General features: G+C 32.9%; 1 protein-coding gene across 1 annotated transcript in view; it reads left to right on the top strand.

The window, feature by feature from the left end:
* The window catches only part of LOC132735703 (ubiquitin carboxyl-terminal hydrolase-like), a 55893-nt gene that overhangs the window by 11528 nt on the left and 21880 nt on the right, over positions 1 to 22485 (top strand). Inside the window, exons 7-8 of the mRNA XM_060722685.1 lie at positions 75 to 150; positions 3313 to 3371. Of these exons, the coding sequence (XP_060578668.1) occupies positions 75 to 150; positions 3313 to 3371 (135 nt within the window). The remainder of the gene's footprint in view (positions 1 to 74; positions 151 to 3312; positions 3372 to 22485) is intronic.

Below are 22485 nucleotides of genomic sequence, written 5' to 3'. Positions count from 1 at the left end.
AAATTCTGAATTAAGGAAATTATGACATTTTAATGCAGCAAAGGGCTTCTATTTATTTGAACTTTGTTTTTCAGGCCCCATCAAGAGATGACAAAATAAATACCCATTTTATTGCCTTTGTTTGTAAAGGCTCTGAACTTTATGAACTTGGTAGGTACATTTCACTTTCATATGTATTTTGTTTTTATGTCCCTGCTTTAAAAAATGACCCTTTATGATTGTGAGCTCATTAGTTCAAAGGTATAGGTTGAAATGACTCTTTGTTTTCACAGTAACTGCAGAAGGAATATTCAATAAACTTTGACCTATGAAACTTGGTAGGGACATTGCTTATGGCTAGGAAACAACCCCTATAAAGGTTGAGGTCATCTGGACAAAGGTCAGGGATGCAGTGACATTTGTGAAAAATGCTTGACCAATAATTTTAAGTAAATAGAATTCTTCTTGCTACAGACTACACCAAAAAAAAGACACTTATTTACAAAAAAAACACAAGGTGGTGGTATGGATGTTTGGAGAAAATAAAACAAGATATCACTGTCCAGTAAGATTATCTGTTATATTAAGGGAAAGAGGAATTAATATTGAATAAAAACTGAGAAGCTGTTGTCATTTGTTAAATATTATAAAACAAATAAAATAATCTCATGATTAGATGATGAATCACATGTAAGATCAAAGCCTCCTGGTCAAAAATCAAATTCTCATATATATTTTTCATCTTGAGTGCATTTTTTTCTTTCACATAACTTCTGCATGTATTACCAAATATTGGCATTAGTAAAATATGTGTAATGTACAAGACCAGTGTCACTATGCCAAAATGAAGGTCTCAGCAGAGCATTGGACTTTGTGTATTTCTAATCTTTTCTGAGTGAAGTTTTTAAATGTTACTTTTTCAAAAGTCTTGATAATACTAACTATATTTTCATTACTCATTCATGTTAATAGATGCTTTTCACATAGCAATTATAACTTCCTTTGGACATAGCAATTATAACCTCCCCTGGCCACAATTTTGAGGGCCATTCCCAATATGTTATATGCCTAAGATAAAAATGAAAATAAAAGTAAAAATAAAATAAGACAAGAAATATCTCATAATTCTATCATCTTCACATAAAACTGATAAAAATCTTTTATGCTGTGTTCTCACTGCCGATCAGATCAACTCGATCAAGCACGATCAAGCGATCGGGTACCGGTCTAGCTCGGTCTGCATGCGTGATCGGGGGTGATCGGAGCAGTCTACCTTGGTCGGCATGGCTCGGCCTTCTTACTCGAATTTTTTTGACATGTTTTAGCCACCCATTTGCGGCGTCTGGGTCCCATAACTCTGATTTGCTTTTTTGCATAAATATTAGGGATGTCATTCGGAGTCCGGATATCCGAACGTTCGGATAACGATTCGGTGTCCGGAGCAGATTTTCTGATCCGGATGTTTGTATAAAGTATTTTAAAATATTGAGAAAATGTGATAATAACATGCGTTGAGATAATCGTAGACATGGTGTTGACACCATATTGTATACTGTACCTTAGTTTGACAATACACATCATAACCTCTGCAGTCCACAAAAAAATCAATAATTACTATAATAATTACGAGTCAATTATGACACATGTTTTTAATCAAATTTAAGTTTTGTAAGATTCTAAGTCCCGTGCGACTGTCATCGGCAACGATGTTACATTTTTTTATGTCCAAATTTAAATATTTAATTAGGTTATTATTTTTATATATATTTCGGCTTACCGACCCGTCGACTCCTTATTTTTAGACATTGAAAAATCTGCAGAAATAAAATAAGCAAATAAAGAAATTCACTTACGAATTATATGTTAATTATCAAAGCTTTTATTGAAATTGATACGAAAATTATCCGACAAAATAACTTTCTCCTTTAGTATTAATCAAACATGTGCATTTTTTTAAAAACATTTTTTTTTTCACATTTCTTTTTTCACTTATGAACACTTAAAATGTGTGTAATTCATGTAAGTTTCGGCACTTTCTTTGATGATTCGAATCAAACAGCCAGGGCTACATGATGGTAAACATCAAAGATTGGCAGATTCTTTTGAAAAGCCGGCTACACGCGTGTCAAAGGTCATCGTGTGTAAATTGTATGCGTGTTATTGAACAATGGAAACATTATATTTAATTTTTACGGGTATTATTTTGTTTTCACAAATGTGAGCGAATTTTATTGCGTACTATAGCGCTAATTGAGGAATTCAGACAATCGGCGGCGATTTTCGTTTCCATTTCATTTGAAATCGTAAGTACCACACGCACTAAATTTATTAATAAAAGCTAGTCGTATTCTATATAGAAGAAATAAAATCAATAATGGAAGATTTTTGATATGTATCATTCAATTAAAAAGGAAGAAAAACGAAATACTACACTTTGAAAAAGGTCGGGAAGAAATGGTTACGTCATATCAGACATCTAAGAATATAACAACGATCCGAACATCCGGATGTTTGATTCGGATATCCGGATGGTCGTTTCGGCTCCAGATGACATCCCTAATAAATATGCCCCTTTTTCAACTTAAAAATTCTTGGTTAAGTTTTTGTGTGTAAGCAAGTATCTCCATAACTATTGAAGGGAATGGATTGAAACTTCACACACTTGTTCTCTGTGATAATCTAACATGATTGGCACAAGTTTGCCTTTTTGCATAATTATGCCACTTTTTCAACTTAGAAATCCTTGGTTAAGTTTTTGCTTGTGAGCTGGTATCTCCATAACTACTGAAGGGTTTGTGCCTTTTTGTGACATTTTTATGCATTCATAATAATAAAGCAGTGATTTACTCGATAAAATATCTTAAAAACAAGCCTTTGTACCCTTTCGGACAATTTTATGTATTCATATAGGTAAGCATTATTATACTCAATGAAACAACCTGGTGACAACTTTTTCGAATAGTAGAGCGCCACTGTCCTCAACAGTTCTTGTTTTTCATATTTTGTCAATTATATTGAATAATGACAAAGGAAATGACCCCCAAAATGACTGCCACTTTTGGGAAGGAAGGTACATATTGTAAAAATCAGGAACTATCTATATTTGATCCAAATGCAAGGTTGCATTGCCTTTAAACTTAAATATATACACCATAAAAAAGATTATGTATATTTGCAAACTTAAAGTGGCATGAGTGTGTTGGTTTGATTATGTGTTTCATAGCACACAGTTACTCATTCTGGAAGGGAGATAATTTAGGTATAATTATTGAAATGAAATAAATCTTGTTACCTCCCTTCATTTATTAAAGACCCTAATATTTTTTATTGCAGACGGTAGAAAAACTGGACCAGTATTACATGGAAAAACAACCCCAGACACTTTACTTGAGGTAAATGTTGTTTCTCTCTTTCTTGGATTGCTATATATTTTTGTGCTAAAATGGAGTTGTGCCTATACAGTCATTTACCTTGACAGAGATGAATAAATGTTTGACAACAAAATATGACCGAATATAATATGTTGAAACAAAGATTTTAACAAAATGATTTTATTCACCTTTTTTCTTGTTATTATTTTGTGAGGGTAACAAGGGAAGACACTTTTTTGTCCTGTGGTTTAACCTTGTTTTTTTTATGGCAATTGACCATAGTACGTCCACTGCCTATGTATCTCTATATATGAATTTATGTAGAAATGCTGAAAAGAATTTTTAGCATTTACACAGATACAAGGAATATTCAAATTAAAAATAAATGTTCTTAAATATAGGACTGAATATTATTTGACATTGTCATGTTAAACTTAAACCCAAACATAAGTTGATCAATATTTGGTTGTTAAGTCATATAAACATAGAAAAGGTCAGATAGTGACTTTCCAGTTTTTGCTGGAGGAAGACCGCTGGTATCCACAAGTAGACACCAGATTTGAACTGGCCATCTTTCCTTAAAAAATCTAGATGGGTTCTTGATATTGAAAATCACAAATTACTAGGCAGGATTTAAATCCACAGCAATGAGAGACAAATCATTGAAAGTCTGTAACCATACTTTAGCACAGAAGTGAGATAACTTAAAAAGGTAGAGATTACAAATTCTTCCATATTTAGAACTGTTTTGCTATTTGTATATCTCATACAAACAGAAATTGTGTATGAATAGGAAATAATGATACAGTATTAGAATTTGTTAGATTTTCTAAGCCTTCTATAATTCTATTATGTCTTTTTAAATAGCTGACTGGTTAAATATAAATTTGGAAAGGAATTTTCATGGCTATCAGTTTTCATTTTACCATACAAGTCAGTGCTTTAAAGCTGCATGCCTCCAGATTGGCCAGAAATATTTCAAGAAAAACTAGAGAAAAATGTACCAAGATTTTAAGAAAAGTTAATATACATGTATTCAAGTAACAGTGTACATGTTATGTGCGATTAATGGCTGACTTTGCTGTATTAATCACCATATTACTACAGTGTGACAAACACACTAACAGTCAATGAATTTAAGATTTTGAATTTACTAGCCCGCATTCCAGTTTTGAATTTATTCTACTATATATTTAACTAAATTTTCTTTCTAAATTTTCATGTATCAACTGAAGAAGCTTAATAAAGCGAAACATGTTTTGATATTTAAATTTGTGTTGGTTTTTGATCCAATTGTCCTAACTAAATTTCACTGGCCCGAACTATTTTTCACTGGCCATGGGCCACCGGGCCAGTCCTAAATTTGATGACTGCACTAAGGGCTATTTTTGCATATTTTGACCTAGTTTCGGTAATTCACTTTGATTGTAAGTGCTAATTGAAATGTGTAAATTACTATCTTTGTTCATTTGACAATATTCTACTTTTAAATACATTTTCAAAATTTTTATGATGATAATCATGAATCTGGTGGCATGCTGATTTAAGGTGGACTTTTGTGAATTTTTATATTCCTATTGTGATAATGTTGATAACAGACAAATGTATTAGTTCACCATAGCACAACATGCTCAAAGTGACATATAGTGATAGATAACCTCAAAGTGAGATTTTAGTGGTAGCTAACCACAGCACAACAGCCCAAAGTGAGATATAGTGTTAGCTTACTAATACCTTGTTTGTCATTGTTAACAATTTTTATGCCCCTACTTAGCTTAGATTTGCCCTTGTCCATCTGTCACGATGTCTTGCTGTCACACTGCCTGCCTGTAGACTGGTAAAAACAATTGATTGCCCAGGCAACTGTGTCCTAAAGACAATTTACAAGTTTTAAAACTACATCTTTTAAATTTAAACCAAATTGAATACCAGCCAGTCTTCACAACAATCAGTGACAGGTGTTCATTGTATTTTTACATCAAGTGAGATGTTATGACCTTACTCTCAGATTATACCATTTCAATTTTGTTTTATGATCATTTATCAATTCGCATATATTGTTTAGGTCAGAGTTTTGTTTGTATTTTGATAAGCTATTGTTTTACATCACTTTGAAGTATTTTGCAATATTTTAAATGATTAATGATAAATACTTTTGTCTTGATAATATAGTCAATCAATCTACTAGTATATATTGAGAAGTAAACCTAACACTGCTGAATTTGTTGCATACCAAACTTGTCCAGCTTTGAATTTAAAGCTATCCATTATAAAATAAAGCTAAAACTAAGCACCCAGCAGTCATGTTTGGCTACCTTGATTATATAAAAATAGTATACAACATTGAGGACCTTCTAAGCATTGTATGGTCGATCAGTCTGCACATACAGTTGAGTTCACACTAAACTTCCCACCCTTGTGCACTTCTAGTGCACTAGAGCTGAACTAGAAGTGCACACCGTGTGCACTTCTAGTGCACTAGACCATATGACCAGGCTGGCCAGGGAAGGTGACACCTAAATGGTTTATTGGATAATTGCATATCAAGTGGCATGGGCGTTTGTTAAGCTGCTGTGAAAAAAAAAGTTTGGGAATATATGGCCTATTCATGAATATAAATAAGTAAATTTTAAAATCAGCAGTTTTAACAATTTAGGTGATATCATGTTAAAGCTTAAAATTAAAAAAAAATATATATTTATTGTAATCATAGTTTTATTAACCAGTATTTAACTGTAAGTGTAAAATAATATCCCTTAAAATCAAATTTATATAATTATAATAAGGTTAAATGTAAATATGCTCCGTAATGGATAAGTGTTTTTAAAGCTTTTTTTTAATGGCCAGGTATTTCAATTTTTAGCTCGACTATACGAAGTATATGGAGAGCTGTCCTACTCGCCCCGGCGTCGGCGTCCGCGTCCAGATTTTAGATTAAAGTTTTGGTGCAGTAAAATATTTTTCACTATAACTTTGTCATTTCTTAAGGTATCAACTTCAAACTTCAAATATATGTTCCTTATCATCAACCACATCTTATGTGACAAGGTTCATAACTCTAGCACCAATATTTTCAGATTTATCTCCCCTTGAACTTAGAATTTTCCTTAAAAAATACTATTTTTTACTGTTACTTCTTTATTTCTTAAGGGATCAACCTCATACTTCAAATATATGTACTTTATCATCATCCCCATCTTATGTGACAAGGTTCATAACTCTAGCACCAATATTTTCAGATTTATCTCCCCTTGAACTTAGAATTTTTCTCAAAAAGTACTATTTCTTACTGTTTCTTCTTTATTTCTCAAGGGATCAACCTCATACTTCAAATATATTTACTTTATCATCATCCCCATCTTATGTGACAAGGTTCATAACTCTAGCACCAATATTTTCAGATTTATCTCCCTTTGAACTTAGAAGTTTCCATAAAAAATATTATTTTTTACTGTTTCTTATTTATTTCTAAAGGGATCAACTTCATACTTCAAATATATTTACGTTATCATCATCCACATCTTATGTGACAAGGTTCATAACTCTAGCACCAATATTGCAAGAATTATCTCCCCATAAACTTAGATTTTTTTACTAGAAAAATGTTATTTTTTATTATAACTTTTTTATTTTTAAAGGTATCTACCTCAAACTTCAAATACTTATTCCTTATCATCAATTACATTTTATGTGACAATGTTCATAACTCTTGAAGCAATATTTACACATTTATCTCTCTTTGAACTTAGGATTTTCTTTAAGAAATATAATAACTTCTTTACTTTTTAAGGTATCTACTTCAAACTTCAAATATATATTTCTTATCATTACTCAAATGTTGTGTGACAAGGTCCATAACTCTAGCATTATTTCTAGAATTATTCCCCTTGATCTTGGAATTTATGTTAACAAGTATTATTTTTTACTATAACTTAATACATAATTATACATAATTGATTTTTCTTTCATAGTTTTGTCCTCCTTACTGCGTCCAGTATTTTATTAGTCGAGCTTCGCTGTCTCCTGTGACAGCTCTTGTTTCTAGTGTACAAATGGGAAAATCAATAGGATAATTCTGGCCCAATTAATTAAGTAAAACATATTTTTTTTTTCATAAGCTCAAACAAATCAAGGAAAGGTTTATATTTAAGCTAAATATTATTTCTATAATATATAACTTAGAGATAATTCCTCATTAGAATATTGAAAGAGAATATTAATACATTGATTTTAAAAAAAATCAATATACTCTGACAATTTAGTATTCAACTGTGTAATGCTTGCATATGTTTGAAAGATATAAATAAAATAAATAAATTTAATAACTTTATTCATGATTTCAATATTAAAAACTTAATGTATAAGGGGAATACTTTGATTGAAGAGAAAAATCTCAAGTCATGCTGTGTATTGAGGGACTGTTTTCATAATACCACTCTCCTGCTAATAAGAGGGCCTCAGGGTAAATAACAAAGAACAGTCAATTTTGCAGATTGAAATTCCCTAGTTTTCTCAAAATGCATGTTAGACATAAGCCTGGGATTCATCAGGCGTTGGCACTCAGGCTAGTTAGTCATATAGATAAATGACCATAATTTTTGTATAATCAAATATACAAAAAAAATCATAATGGCAGAATGCGTATTAGATATTATTGTCACTAAAGAGGAATTTTCTATATTTATCCATTTATCCACATTTTAAGAGGCAATTCCTCATGTTCAAGATTGAAAGAGAATATTAATTCATTGATTTAAAAACAATCCATACACTGTGATATTATGTTTTTAAACCATGAAATGCTTGCATTCTTTTTAAAGATATAAATATTAAAAAATTTCCATGAAATAAATAAAATTGATAACTTTATTCAAGATTTCTATAGTAAAATTTAATGTATAAAGGGAATGCTTTTATCCAAGAGAAAAGTCTCAAGTCATGCTGTGTATTTGTATTATTCTGAGAGCGACTGTTTTCATTATACTGGTCATACTGGTCTCCTGCTGATAAGAGGGCCTCAGGGTAAATAACAAAAATGCATTTGACAAATTTGCCTTGTCAGTTTTAACACATTTAGAAGATAATATATTTCAAAGAAAATATTTAAATACATGATTATAAAATTTTTGCAACCTCCTTTTCACTTTAATGCAGATCTGTTTTTGTTTTTTTTTTTCAATAAAATATCATACATGAGCAGAAGACAGTTACAGTAAGATTAAAGTGTCAAAAGTCATGCTGTGTATTGGTGTTTCACTCGTTTTACTATAGTACCCTGCTGATAAGAGAGCCCCTCAGGGTAAATAGCAAAAGGCAGATGCAATGTAAATTCTGTATTCTCTGGATGTTGGTGCAAATAAATTTCATTACAAGTAGTACAAAAAGAAAACTGAAATATTTTAGCATTTTATAATGAACTCATAAAAATAATCATATTGCATAATTATGTTACAATGCATGAAAAAAAGAAAAAAGATTGATGTTGTCTCAGAACATGGAATTGAAAGATTTTCTAATCTTTTTGTTAATATCCATATATAGGTAAATCACAGTTTGAGAAGGTAATAAGATAAAATTGACAAAATTTAGGCCAATTTTAAAAATATGTATTCTTTAATGTATTAAAGGCTATTAATGATTAAAATCAAAACCTTTAACTAAAACAACCATATAAATAAGTTAAGATAAAAAATAACTAATTTGTATAATTTGCCCCCCCCCCCCAAAAAAAAAACAACAAAAAAACAACAAACAAAAAAGAAAACTGACTGAATTTTATTTAATTAGCATTTCAATGTTTCATATTTCATTACCAGATTATAATAAAATAGAATCATATTAAATATCAATTAATTTTGTTTATTTATGCACTTATTAACATTGAAGTTATAATTATTTATATTTACTTATTCTAACAATTAAGTTTTAAAGTACAAAATCAGTAAAATTAATGACTTTGAACAATTATTGTTCTAATATTTTACGCCATATTTTACAAAATCAAATATTCACAACTTCAAATTTACTATTATACAGATATCTATATTTATCTATCTTTTTGTAAAAGTCAAATTGCTATTCGATCATTGAAATAAAAGGTAACTGCTTAATACATATAATAGGTCTGGTGCACTACAAAGTGCACTTATGAAGTGCACTAGTAGTGCACTACTAGTGCACTTTGAAGTGCACATCTAGTGCACTCCTAGTGCACTTTGTGTAACCTTTAGTGTGAACTCAACTGTAAACATTAAACAGACTAACACTGAAGGCTGAAGTCTGTTCATTGGGAAGTCTCTGTAAATGCTTTGAGGACTGAAGTACTGCATACTATTTCTAATATACTAAACATTGATAAAGCAAAATGGAAGAAGTACTTGAGGGAAAGAAATAAAATAGCATAAACAGCAGTATTTAAAAAAAAATGAACTAAAAAAATCAGCAATCAGCTTGTAAATGGATGTTTTGTAGAATTTTTTTTGCAGTTGTACAACACTAAATTTTTGTGGTATGATAGTAAGATAGTAAGTAGCTCTGCTAAGATGGTCTCTATGCTTTTAAATTTGCCTGCAGATGTCATTTTGAAAATTGTATTATCTAAAGATTGGCTTACTGCAGTAATATAGTGAAGAAGGAATGCATTTTAAGCTCTACTATTCAAGAATAGGGAGAGTTTTTGTACTCACCACAGAAGGAAATGGGTTGAAACTTCACACTCTTGATCTCTGTAATTTTTTAACATGATTGGCACAAGTTTCATAACTCTTGAGTTACATTTATACACAGTTATGCCCCTTTTCCTACTGTCAGGCTCAGAATATAGTCAAGAGTTGTTTTACTATTACTGTATGTGTAGAAATATTTGCGGGCTTCAAATTTTCGCGATCTTCGCGGTGACATTTGATCCGCGAATTCATATTTAGCGCGAATATTCCTACACCAATAATTTCTTAATAGTCATATTTTCGCACATCTATGTAACAATGTATATCAGTGTGTTCACGGCTGCTATAAGTCTGGTATCCGTGGCGCTTTCAAAGAGTGATTTTACTGTTGTATAAACTGTACATGTGACATTCAGTTCTGTATATAAATCAGTTTGCTAGTGTATTATTGTTTGACTGATATGATTATCAGATTCTTGTATAAGTATTTACATGTTTGAACAATACCATTCCATCACGCTATTTATTTCATAGTCTATGTCATAAACGTCTTGACATCTGATCAAATTATATTTTGTTTTTCTAAAAAAAACAATACAAATAACACAAACATTAATGATTATAACTGATGAAAACATGGAAAACAAAACACAATTACTCAGTCAACATTTTAACAAAATCGGTGAAAAGATTATGGTCTCATTCAGTGCTGTTTAAAACTGAAAAATCAAGCACGTTAACGGACATTCTTTTGTTTGCCATAATCTGTCCGCTAGACAAATTTAATGCAGTCTTCGACTTAACCCACTCGACCGACGACCGAGTCGAGTAAATTTGCGGGTGGTCGAGTGAAAATTCCAAGCTGGTAGCCCGTCTGGTCGAGGGCTTTTTTCATATCCAAATTAAGAAAATGTTGGAAATATTCAGAGCTCCAGATAGCAATGTTTTGGCTTTATGAAAATACAATATATTTCTGCTGAATTGGATGGAAAACTAAAAGTACTATTGTCAACACTGCTGTAAGTTGAAAAGGAAAGTAACAGGAAGTGACATCGAGTACAAAGGGAAGGTAACTCTTGGGAGTTTCTGAAATGAAATTATTGATAAAGTTAAATTTGGTGTAATCATCGTAGGACTTAACCTAATATTCAATTTGTTTAGACATATATTATAATGTTTTAATTGTTTTTGCTACAAAATAAAGAAAAATGTTGTACTTTCTGCCACTTTAGTTATTGGAAAACATATTTCTCCCTTGCCATCTGCAGTTTTGTACTCAATATTTTCATACCAAATTTACAGTTACGGACAATTTCCTCAAAGACTAATTCTTTGTGTATAAAAGTTTTTTTTCTATTATATTTATTTTTCATTAATTCTAATTTCAATTATAAATAATCAAAACCAATTTAGGACGGCACTAAAATGTAGTCTGTAGAAATAGAGTATGAATAAAGCCTCATGCTGACCATGTAGCTGATTATAAAAGAATGTGACACATTCAAACAACAACATGTCAGCAACAAAAAAAAATGTGTATTGTCATTACCCTTTAAGCACACCCTAGTCTAGGGAAGCCTGCCTTAACAGAGCAAGTTTTGTGTTATTTCACATTGAATCAATATTTTATTATAAGTCAGTCTGATTTATGTAAAGAAAGGAATTTTTTAGAAGGCAATGACATTTGATAACAAAACAATGCAAATTCTTTTTATAAATTTTACCCCAGAATGTTTATTTTACTCTAGATTTTGATGGGTAAACCACCTTGGCCCTAAAAATTATTTGCAGCTTTATTGAACTTAAAACGCTTATGAAATATTATTGATTGTTAGACATTTATTAGGCGTCATCTCATGCTTCACAATATGTCTTTTCTCTTGTATTTTGAAGGCACTAAGCCATAAAGGAACACACCAAAAAAAATATGATAAAAGTAATACGAAAAGGAATATAAATATGTTGTCAATGCATGTATCAGCCGACATGGTTACAGTTAACAAGGAGAAGAGTATTTTCAGTTTTTAAACAATTTTTTTCAGTGTCTGTGGACAATGCCACAGAAATATCAAAATATCTTCTTTTCTTATGTAGTTTAAACTGTTCTTATTTAAATAATGAAAGGAAGAAAAGTTGATTTGTTGATATTTTAATAATGTTAAATGGTATATATAAAGCATATAGAAAGATTTATTTTTGTACAAAATGTAATTTTTATGTATGCAAAAAAAACCATTTTGGTTCGGGCTAGTTAAAATGTGTTCGGGCTAGTGAAATTTGTAAGCTGCTAGCCCAACTGGGCTAGTGCTGATAAAAAATTAAGGCGAAGACTGTTAATGTCTTTGTTCTGTACAGTAGCGTATTGTTTGACACCAGGTGTTGAAAATAACTGTGAAGTCCCACAATGATAACAGTAAAAAGTATGTAAAATGAAAGAAGGCTGCTTGCGAAAACCATTGCCTAATCGTGTAAGAGTAATTTTGATTTTCAGCAGTCACCTCCGCGAATTCAAAATAGCGCGAATATTTGTATATACCACCAAAATGGACCTTTCCGCGAAAATTTGCTTCCGCGAATTTAAATACACATACTGGGATCCTACATATTACCGGACAAAATATGATGTTTTTTCGCTGTAACTTTTATTTAAAAAAATAAAAAAGAATGAAATTTTACCCAAATAATTGGGGGTTCTTAATATACGTTAACATTCCTTTAGCAAACATAAAATTAAACATTTGACCGTTAAAATGTGTCTTTAAAATAGGGCATTAAAAGAGGGAAAAAATCGTGTAGACAACTCAATTTACCGGACATTGTGTTTCAAAATTTTTTGAAGTCTTAAATTGAAATTAAGCAAGGAAACTACGACTATTGAATGGCAATGTTTAGATACTTGAAAAACCCAGAATGTCACTTAAATAGTCACGGCAGCCCTGCTTGTTACGAAGAGGCTAATATAGGGGTGTAATTGAAATTAACACTATTAACTCAATTTACGTATTGATTCTTCATGATCCTTAAACGTATGACACATTTTGATATCCAAATGGAATTTCTGTACTTTCTCATACAGTTTCCTTTTGGTCATCATGTAGCATGTTGCAAAAACCATAAAGTCTATTTTTTGTACATTTCATGTAGAGTTTCCTCCCATGGGCTTTACCCGTTTCCTTATATGTTTTTTAATTTGCATTTCTTTGTAAAAGACAACAACGAGATATTGTTTGAACGAAATTTAAAATTACTTTTTATCATTGAAATATGTTACTATTGTCTCCTGAGGTAACGGTGAGAAGAATTAAAAGTGAAACCTATCTCAAATAACCCATTAAGGGCCTCAATATGCGGGAATGCGCAGAGCAGATAATTCCCCCACATGACCAGGTCATGGAATTACTAGTAAACACAAGGGTATGTTAGTAAATAAAGAACTAAATCAACAATATTTGCCTGAGAGTGGTTTTGTCGTTATTTACTTTGAAATAGAAAGTGTATGTACGAATCAGACTGTATGATTTTTGAATCAAAGCAAAAAATAAAGCCTTATTTGGCAGGAATAGATTTTGTCCGGTAAACTGATTGTCCGGTAAACATGTAGGATCCCAGTACAGTATATGGTATAAAAATATTTTCTGTAAACCTTATTGTTACGAAATTAAAATAATAATGAAATGTCAAGTAACATTTAGCTGATTATATAATAAACATTCCTATAAGAATTTTCAACGTGATAAATTACCAAAAGAGTTACCTGAATAATCTAGAACTCTACCAAATTGAATGTCAGTTCTGTCCAGACTCTACATTGTGTTGGCGGTTAAGTTTTCGCATTTAAATATAAAAATGGGCATATTAAGCGAAGGATATTGTTCCAAAGTCAAAGCGAAGCAAGTCTGTAATATTAAGATTGTATGTTATACAGAGGACAAATTTTCCTTCAGTTCTTAAATCATTATTGTGTACATCAAGACATTCCCATCATGAAAAAATAACATGCTGTCTGTCAAACAAACACAGCATTTACCTATATACAGAAATAATAAACTCTGTACATGACATTTTGTTGAGAAGTTTGCATCATACTTGTCGTTATCATGTTACATTATTTCAAAATAATATGTTACCAACCAAACAGACCATGTTTTTTCTGTCTGTGGTATTTATTGATTGTGATAGAAATAACTTCCTTATGTCATAGTCTCTAGAAATAACCAGTTCTATCACAGCGTTACCAATTTCTGAACAAAATAACCTCCAAAAACCTGCCATTATCTTGATAGGACAAACTTAATTACAAAATATTTGAAGTTCAATAGAAGCCATGCATCTCTTGTAGTGTTTAGTCTTCATTGCAGTGGTACAGTAATACTGGCGTCAATTGGTTATGGAACACTGTTTAACCGTCTAATACTGCCGTCAATCAGTAATGGAACACCGTTAAGTCCGTCTTGTACATTGTCAATCAGTTATGGAACACCGTTTAGTCCGTCTTATACTGCTGTCAATCAGTTATGGAACACTGTTTAGTCCGTCTTATACTGCTGTCAATCAGTTATGGAACACCGTTTAGTCCGTCTTATACATTGTCAATCAGTTATGGTTCAACACCGTTTAGTCCGTCTTATACTGCTGTCAATCAGTTATGGAACACCGTTAAGCCCCTCTTATACTGCCGTCAATCAGTTATGGAACACCGTTTAGTCCGTCTTATACTGCTGTCAATCAGTTATGGAACACCGTTTAGTCCGTCTTATACTGCCATCAATCAGTTATGGAACACCGTTTAGTCAGTCTTATACTGCTGTCAATCAGTTATGGAACACTGTTTAGTCCGTCTTATACTGCTGTCAATCAGTTATGGAACACTGTTTAGTCTGTCTAATATAGATGTTAATCAGTTATGGAACACCGTTATGCCCGTCTTATACTGCCGTCAATCAGTTATGGAACACCGTTTAGTCTGTCTTATACATTGTCAATCAGTTATGGAACACCGTTAAGCCCGTCTTATACTGCCGTCAATCAGTTATGGAACACTGTTTAGTCCGTCTTATACTGCTGTCAATCAGTTATGGAACACCGTTTAGCCGGTCTTATACATTGTCAATCAGTTATGGAACACCGTTAAGCCCGTCTTATATTGCCGTCAATCAGTTATGGAACACTGTTTAGTCCGTCTTATACTGCTGTCAATCAGTTATGGAACACCGTTAAGCCCGTCTTATACTGCCGTCAATCAGTTATGGAACACTGTTTAGTCATTCTTATACTGTCGTCAATCAGTTATGGAACACTAGCTGAGTGTTACTGTGCTCAGATGGGCAATATGTCTTCCACAATTTCTTTACTCAACCCCAAGATGGATTTTGACCAAACTTCACAGGAATAATTCTTAGAAGGCCATCTAGAAAAGTTACATAAATAGTTCCAGTTTGGTGCATAAGTAGGTCACAAGAGCTAAAAATAGACTTTAAAAATGAAATAGAATCTGAGTTTGTATCTCACAGTTCTGGAACAAGATAAACAAAAGAAAACATTTTTTTACCAAAAAAAAAACGAGAAATAATGCAAATTAAAAAAAATAGGTATGAATGTCACGTTTATGCCTATGCCACCACAAGTTCCTGCTTTTATCTGATATATTTATATGCACCTGAAGTCTTATTCCAGCAATTAGTTATTATATTTTTTTTATGAACTAAACCAAATGCTGCATACCCCTAAAAATAACACAGGAGAAGGTGTATATACACAACAGAGCTGTTGGTAGGACATCTGTCAATAAAGACTCAACATGTGGGCACAAACAACATATTTTTACATGTAAGGAAACATTTTTTTACAGCCATTTATTGCCATCTGTTACAGAACATTTTCTTTGATGTATGATTTACACGCAGGCTTATTTGAATAGTGAAAGCATTTCTGTCCACAGACCATTACCTATTAATTATATTCTTGCTTACCAAAGCCACTGTGCCAAAATAATTTGATTATAGAAAATGTCTTTGACTAACTGTTGTCAAATGTGCATTTGATTTGTTGATTTTGCTTAAGCTCTGGCTTGTTAATAGAATTGTGGGACATAATTATACTATCAATCAATTACTTAATTGGTATTCCTGTGCTATGTACTAGTAATGTTTTAGCTATATGACCACAAATAAAGGCCAACCTACCTTCATGTTTAAGTTTGGTCTGCCTACTCCTCATAAGGTAGACCATTACTCAGCAAAATGGTTGAAGTGGAGATAATTCTAACACCACAACATCAGAAAAATCTTGATATACCTCTCACTCTAGTATATTGATATTTGGTTTTTAGTAAGATTTTTTATGCCCAAGAAGGGAGGCATAATATAATCACATCGTCTGTCCGTCTGTCTGTGCATCCCCACTTAAAATTTGTGTCTGGACTGGAACTTTGTCATACATTGAGGGTTTTGAAATAACTTGGCACAAATGTCAACCATATCAAGAGGATGTGTGCGTCCAAGAACCACGTCCCTACCTCTAAGGTCAAGGTCACACTATCATTTTCACATTATTGCAATTAGAGTAAATAGGTACACACATTTGTGTCCGAACTGTAACTTTGTCATGCATTGAATGATTTAAAAATAACTAGGTATAAATGTTAACCACATTAACCTTTTACCCCATTGTGAAAAATGGCCGTTTTCATTGAAACGCCTCCTGTTACAAGTTCCAACTGCTATAAAACTATGAAAAATGCTTCGATACTGATGAAACTTGGCACATATGTTGACTAAACCATAACCGCCTCCGTGGTCGAGGGGTTAGAGTCGATGACTTCTAATCCAGGTACCTCTCTGGCGTGGGTTCGATCCCCGGGAGATGCTTTGGTAGTGTAGCGCGGAGGAAGGTTGTCTAGTACTGGTGTAACTCTCCAGGAACGATGGTTAGGAAACTACCCGCCTATATGACTGAAATACTGTTGAAAAGGCGTAAAATGAAAACCATAACCTCTGTAACAACATGTTCAATCTTAAATTTCCTGTTACCATGGCAACAGGGGACGTCTCAAAATTGCGAAAAATCACTATTTTGTATTGTTTTTTTTTTCATCAAAACTGATTTCGAAGTGCTGAAACTTCTCAATGCAATGAGATAGAGTAAAAGGCTTTTCAACGTTGGTAACATTAACGTTGGTCACCTTAAGATCGACCTGAGGCCATTTTTAGCCTGTCACATGTCCAAAATGTCTTGGCAATGAGGGGGACTACCGCCCCATTCAAACCCCCCAAACAGAAGGGGGCATGTCCCCGTTCTGGCAACCCCCTAATGTATCATTTTGATGGGGGGCCGCGCTGAAAAAGTTGTCACTTTTTTAACAAAATTGTGTTTTGGGTCTAAATAGGGCATTTTTACACTGTGGAGGCCTCAAAAAGGGTTGGTGAAAAGCCGTCAAAACATGCCTATATGAGGGAAAAGGTTAAGACGATGTGTCCTGTTCAAGAATTAAGTCTTAACCTCAAAGGTCAAGGTCACACTATCATTTTGAAGTTTCACATTATCGCAATTAGAGAAAATAGGTACACACATTTGTGTCCGGACTGTAACTTTGTCATACATTGAATGATTTTAAAATAACTTGGCTTAATTGTTTACCACATTAACTTGATAATGTACATATAAAAAAGAACCACAAAAACTGATTTGTTACCCAACATTTTTAAGTTGCAGAATTTGCCAACTTGACTTAAAAAACTTTAAATGGCCTCTTTATGTAACAATTGTGAACATTACAAAAGAAATTATATGAAAAACAATTAATTGGTTGACTGAAGTTTACTTGTTTACTTTTAACTACACAAATGTATTGACTATTTGTCATGCATTGAATGATTTTAAAATAACTAGGCATAAATGTCTACCACATCAAGATGAAGTGTCAGGTCCAAGAATTCCGTCTTTACCTCAAAGGTCAAGGTCACACTATCATTTTGAAAGCTGTAACTTTGTCATGCATCGAAGGATTTAAAATAACTAGGCATAAATGTCTACCACATCAAGACGATGTGTCGCGACAAAGACCCATGTCCCTACCTTCAAGGTCAAGGTCACACTTATAATTTCAAGGTACTCATTCTCTTGAGAAGAGTTTGAAGATACACATTCATGTCCAGACTGTAACTTTGTCATGCATGGAAGGATTTTAAAATAACTTGGCAAAAATGTCTACCACATGAAGACAATGTGTTGCCGCTAAGGCTTATGTCAGTCTGTTCGTGTGTCCCCACTTACACAACAATCATGTCCAGACTGTAACTTTGTCATGCATTGAGGGATTTTGAAATAATTTGGCACAAATGTCTATCTCATAACAACATTTTGTAACGTCCAGGAACCACGTCCCTTCTTCAAAAGTCAAGGTCACACTTATATTTTGAAGGTTCATGCTATCAAGAACAATATTCAGCAATTTGTTACTTTTATTCTCTTTCCTTATCATATTACCTGCATACTTAAGAAACCTTTTCGGGGGCATTAGTCACTTGGGTGACAGCTCTTGTTTACTCCAAAAAATGAAAGTTAGTAGTTTAGTCTTCCTTTCATCCTAGAGATTGTGGGTTTTGAACTTTCTAGTTTGAACCAGTTTCCTCCTACGATACCAGTACCAAACAGCAAAAGGAAAAATACTTATGATTACTGAGTATAACAAATAAATGTACTTGATCTTACTTAAAAACAAAACAATGGTTTTCTGTTCATACATAGATTGAGCAATGGCCATCAATTGATAATTGATCACAACAGTTTTCTTTGTGATAACATGTAATTTCCTACTTTTAACTTGATAATGTGCATATAAAAAAGAACCACAAAACTGATTTGTTAGCCATCATTTATAAGTTGCAGAATTTGCTCAGCTTGACTGCAAGCCTATGTTGAAAAAAATGGCCTCTTATGTAATGATTGTGAACATTACAAAAGAAATTATATGAAAAACAATTAATTGGTTGACTGAAGTTTACTTGTGTACTTTTAACTACACAAATGTGTTGGCTGTTATTGTTACCCCATTAATTTCAAATCCCTTTTTGGGCACCTTTACATGCACTTTAAGGCATGACAGTTGACTGTTTCCTTGGTGTCAAAACCAGTAACCAAACCACTAGTCCAGGGATTCAAACTTTTTGTTTATATAATTTTATTTAACACTTTATTTTAAAAATTCTCAGTTGAAATGTTTTTCTACTTATTAAAACTTTTACTACACTTTATGTCATGTCATAACAAATATATTTTTGTTACACACAAGCACAATGTGCTGAGAGGTGAGCTTTTGTGATTAATGTTGCCTCACACACAGTTGTACATCGTTACCTATAGAAACCTTGTGGTAAATTTTGACAAAACATTACAGGGAGTCCCTCTATGAAAGTTAAACTCAGTCTACATCAACAGACTTAAAAAGTAAAATCTCCAAAAATTGTCTCATTTGTGCAAACAACAATGTCCAGGGCTTAGTTAGCACAACTTAGTTGAACTTTGGTCCTCTACAGAATTTGACTCACCACTAAGGCCCTATTGATGGAGTCACATAGTTTTTATAGAGTTAAAACACATTTTATTTGTCTTCTTGATTGAAAAACTACAATAATTTGCCATATAACATCAACATTTGTCATTTATATAAATCATGCCCGGAGTCATTTAGTTTACATACACTCATAAGGACAAACACTTTTAAAACTCTTCCTGTGTGAAAATACTTAGCCTAGAGCAAGTATTTAATATGTTTTAACTGTTGGATTTCGGGAAATCATGGCCCTCTTGTACTTTTAAATCTATCTGTTTTCCAATTTATATGTGATTTTTTGTTTGATTTTTTTTTTTTGAGAAATCTCAAACCCCATCCACCCCCACCAAAATCAAAGAAAAGAGGAAAATCACATTGATTTACACATGTCTCGAAGCTGTTTTTCTTTAAACCTGTCTGCACTAAACCTGGGTCATTCTTTATTTGCTACTATTTCATCATATTATGACATAATATGATCATTTATGATAATGATGCGTATAATAAATAATTTAAAAAAGATCTGTCCTGTTCATGAAATAAGATACCTTTCTATATAATTTTGGCGGAGAAAAATACTATAAAATAAAATCCCACGTGATAATCATTACGTATTTGCATGAAACTCAATCTAGCGTGAAAGTTGTAAAATCAGTTTCTAGATTCCCCGCTGTCTCTGTTTTCATTCATAAAACGCCTACGCATTACTATATACCTGCTCGAGTGTTTTGTTATTTGTACTGTTTGCCCTTCGATTAGGCTGTTTTGATCAAGGACAATTCCATTAAAGTACGTGTTTTTTGGCTAGTATTTCTTTTTTTTTCTTTATTCCTTTGTTGTTACCCTTTACTTTAATCTTGATAGGACAAACTTAATTACAAAATATTTGAAGTTGCAGTGGTACAGTTATACTGGCGTCAATCAGTTATGGAACACCGTTTAACCCATCTTATACTGCCGTCAATCATTTATGGAACACTGTTTAACCCATCTTATACATTGTCAATCAGTTATGGAACACCGTTTAGTCCGTCTTATACATTGTCAATCAGTTATGGAACACCGTTTAACCCATCTTATACTGCCGTCAATCATTTATGGAACACTGTTTAACCCATCTTATACATTGTCAATCAGTTATGGAACACCGTTTAGTCCGTCTAATACTGCCGTCAATCAGTTATGGAACACCGTTTAGTCCGTCTTATACTGTCGTTCAATCAGTTATGGAACAACCGTTTAGTCCATCTTATGACATTGTCAATCAGTTATGGAACACCATTTAGGCCGTCTTATACTGCCGTCAATCAGTTATGGAACACCGTTTAGTCCGTCTTATACTGCCGTCAATCAGTTATGGAACACCGTTTAGTTCGTCTAATACTGCCGTCAATCAGTTATGGAACAGTGTTTAGTCCGTCTTATACTGCCGTCAATCAGTTATGGAACACGTTTAGTCCATCTTATACATTGTCAATCAGTTATGGAACACCGTTTAGTCCGTCTTATACTGCCATCAATCAGTTATGGAACACCGTTTAGTCCGTCTTACACTGCCGTCAATCAGTTATGGAACACTGTTTAGTCCGTCTTATACTGCCGTCAATCAGTTATGGAACACCGTTTAGTCTGTCTTATACTGCCGTCAATCAGTTATGGAACACCGTTTTGTCCATCTTATACATTGTCAATCAGTTATGGAACACCGTTTAGCTTGTCTTATACATTGTCAATCAGTTATGGAACACCGTTTAGTCTGTCTAATACTGCTGTCAATCAGTTATGGAAGACCGTTTAGTCCGTCTTATACTGCCTTCAATCAGTTATGGAACACCGTTTAGTCTGTCTTATACTGCCGTCAATCAGTTATGGAACACCGTTTTGTCCATCTTATACATTGTTAATCAGTTATGGAACACCGTTTAGCTCGTCTTATACATTGTCAATCAGTTATGGAACACCGTTTAGTCCGTCTTATACTGCCGTCAATCAGTTATGGAACACCGTTTAGTCCGTCTTATACTGCCTTCAATCAGTTATGGAACACCGTTTAGTCTGTCTTATACTGCCATCAATCAGTTATGGAACACCATTTTGTCCATCTTATACATTGTCAATCAGTTATGGAACACCGTTTAGCTCCTCTTATACATTGTCAATCAGTTATGGAACACCGTTTAGTCCGTCATATACTGCCGTCAATAAGTTATGGAACACCATTTAGTCCGTCTTATACTGCCTTCAATCAGTTATGGAACACCGTTTAGTCCATCTTATACATTGTCAATCAGTTATGGAAACACCGTTTAGCTCGTATTATACATTGTCAATCAGTTATGGAACACCGTTTTGTCCGTTTTATACTACCGTCAATCAGTTATGGAACACCGTTTAGTCCGTCTTATACTGCCATCAATCAGTTACGGAACACCGTTTAGTCCGTCTTATACTGCCGTCAATCAGTTATGGAACACCGTTTAGTCCGTCTTATTACTGCTGTTAATCAGTTATGGAACACTAGCTGAGTGTTACTGTGCTCAGATGGGCAATGTGTCTTCCACAATTTCTTTACTCAACCCCAAGATGGATTTTGACCAAACTTCACAGGAATAATTCTTAGAAGGCCATCTAGAAAAGTTACATAAATAGTTCTAGTTTGGTGCATAAGTAGGTCACAAGAGCTAAAAATAGACTTTAAAAATGAAATAGAATCTGAGTTTGTATCTCACAGTTCTGGAACAAGATAAACGAAAAAAACAACAACAAAAAACGAGAAATAATGCAAATTAAAAAAATAGGTATGAATGTCACGTTTATGCCTATGCCACCACAAGTTCCAGCTTATATCTGATATATTTATATGCACCTGAAGTCTAATTTCAGCGATTAGTTATTATATTTTTTTTATGAACTAAACCAA

Source organism: Ruditapes philippinarum, unplaced genomic scaffold (genome assembly GCF_026571515.1).
Source record: "Ruditapes philippinarum isolate M1 unplaced genomic scaffold, ASM2657151v2 ctg2234_1_1_1_1, whole genome shotgun sequence".
Taxonomy (NCBI): domain Eukaryota; kingdom Metazoa; phylum Mollusca; class Bivalvia; order Venerida; family Veneridae; genus Ruditapes; species Ruditapes philippinarum.
The sequence above is the reverse complement of the archived record's forward strand: the minus strand, read 5'-3'. Positions and strand labels throughout refer to the sequence as shown.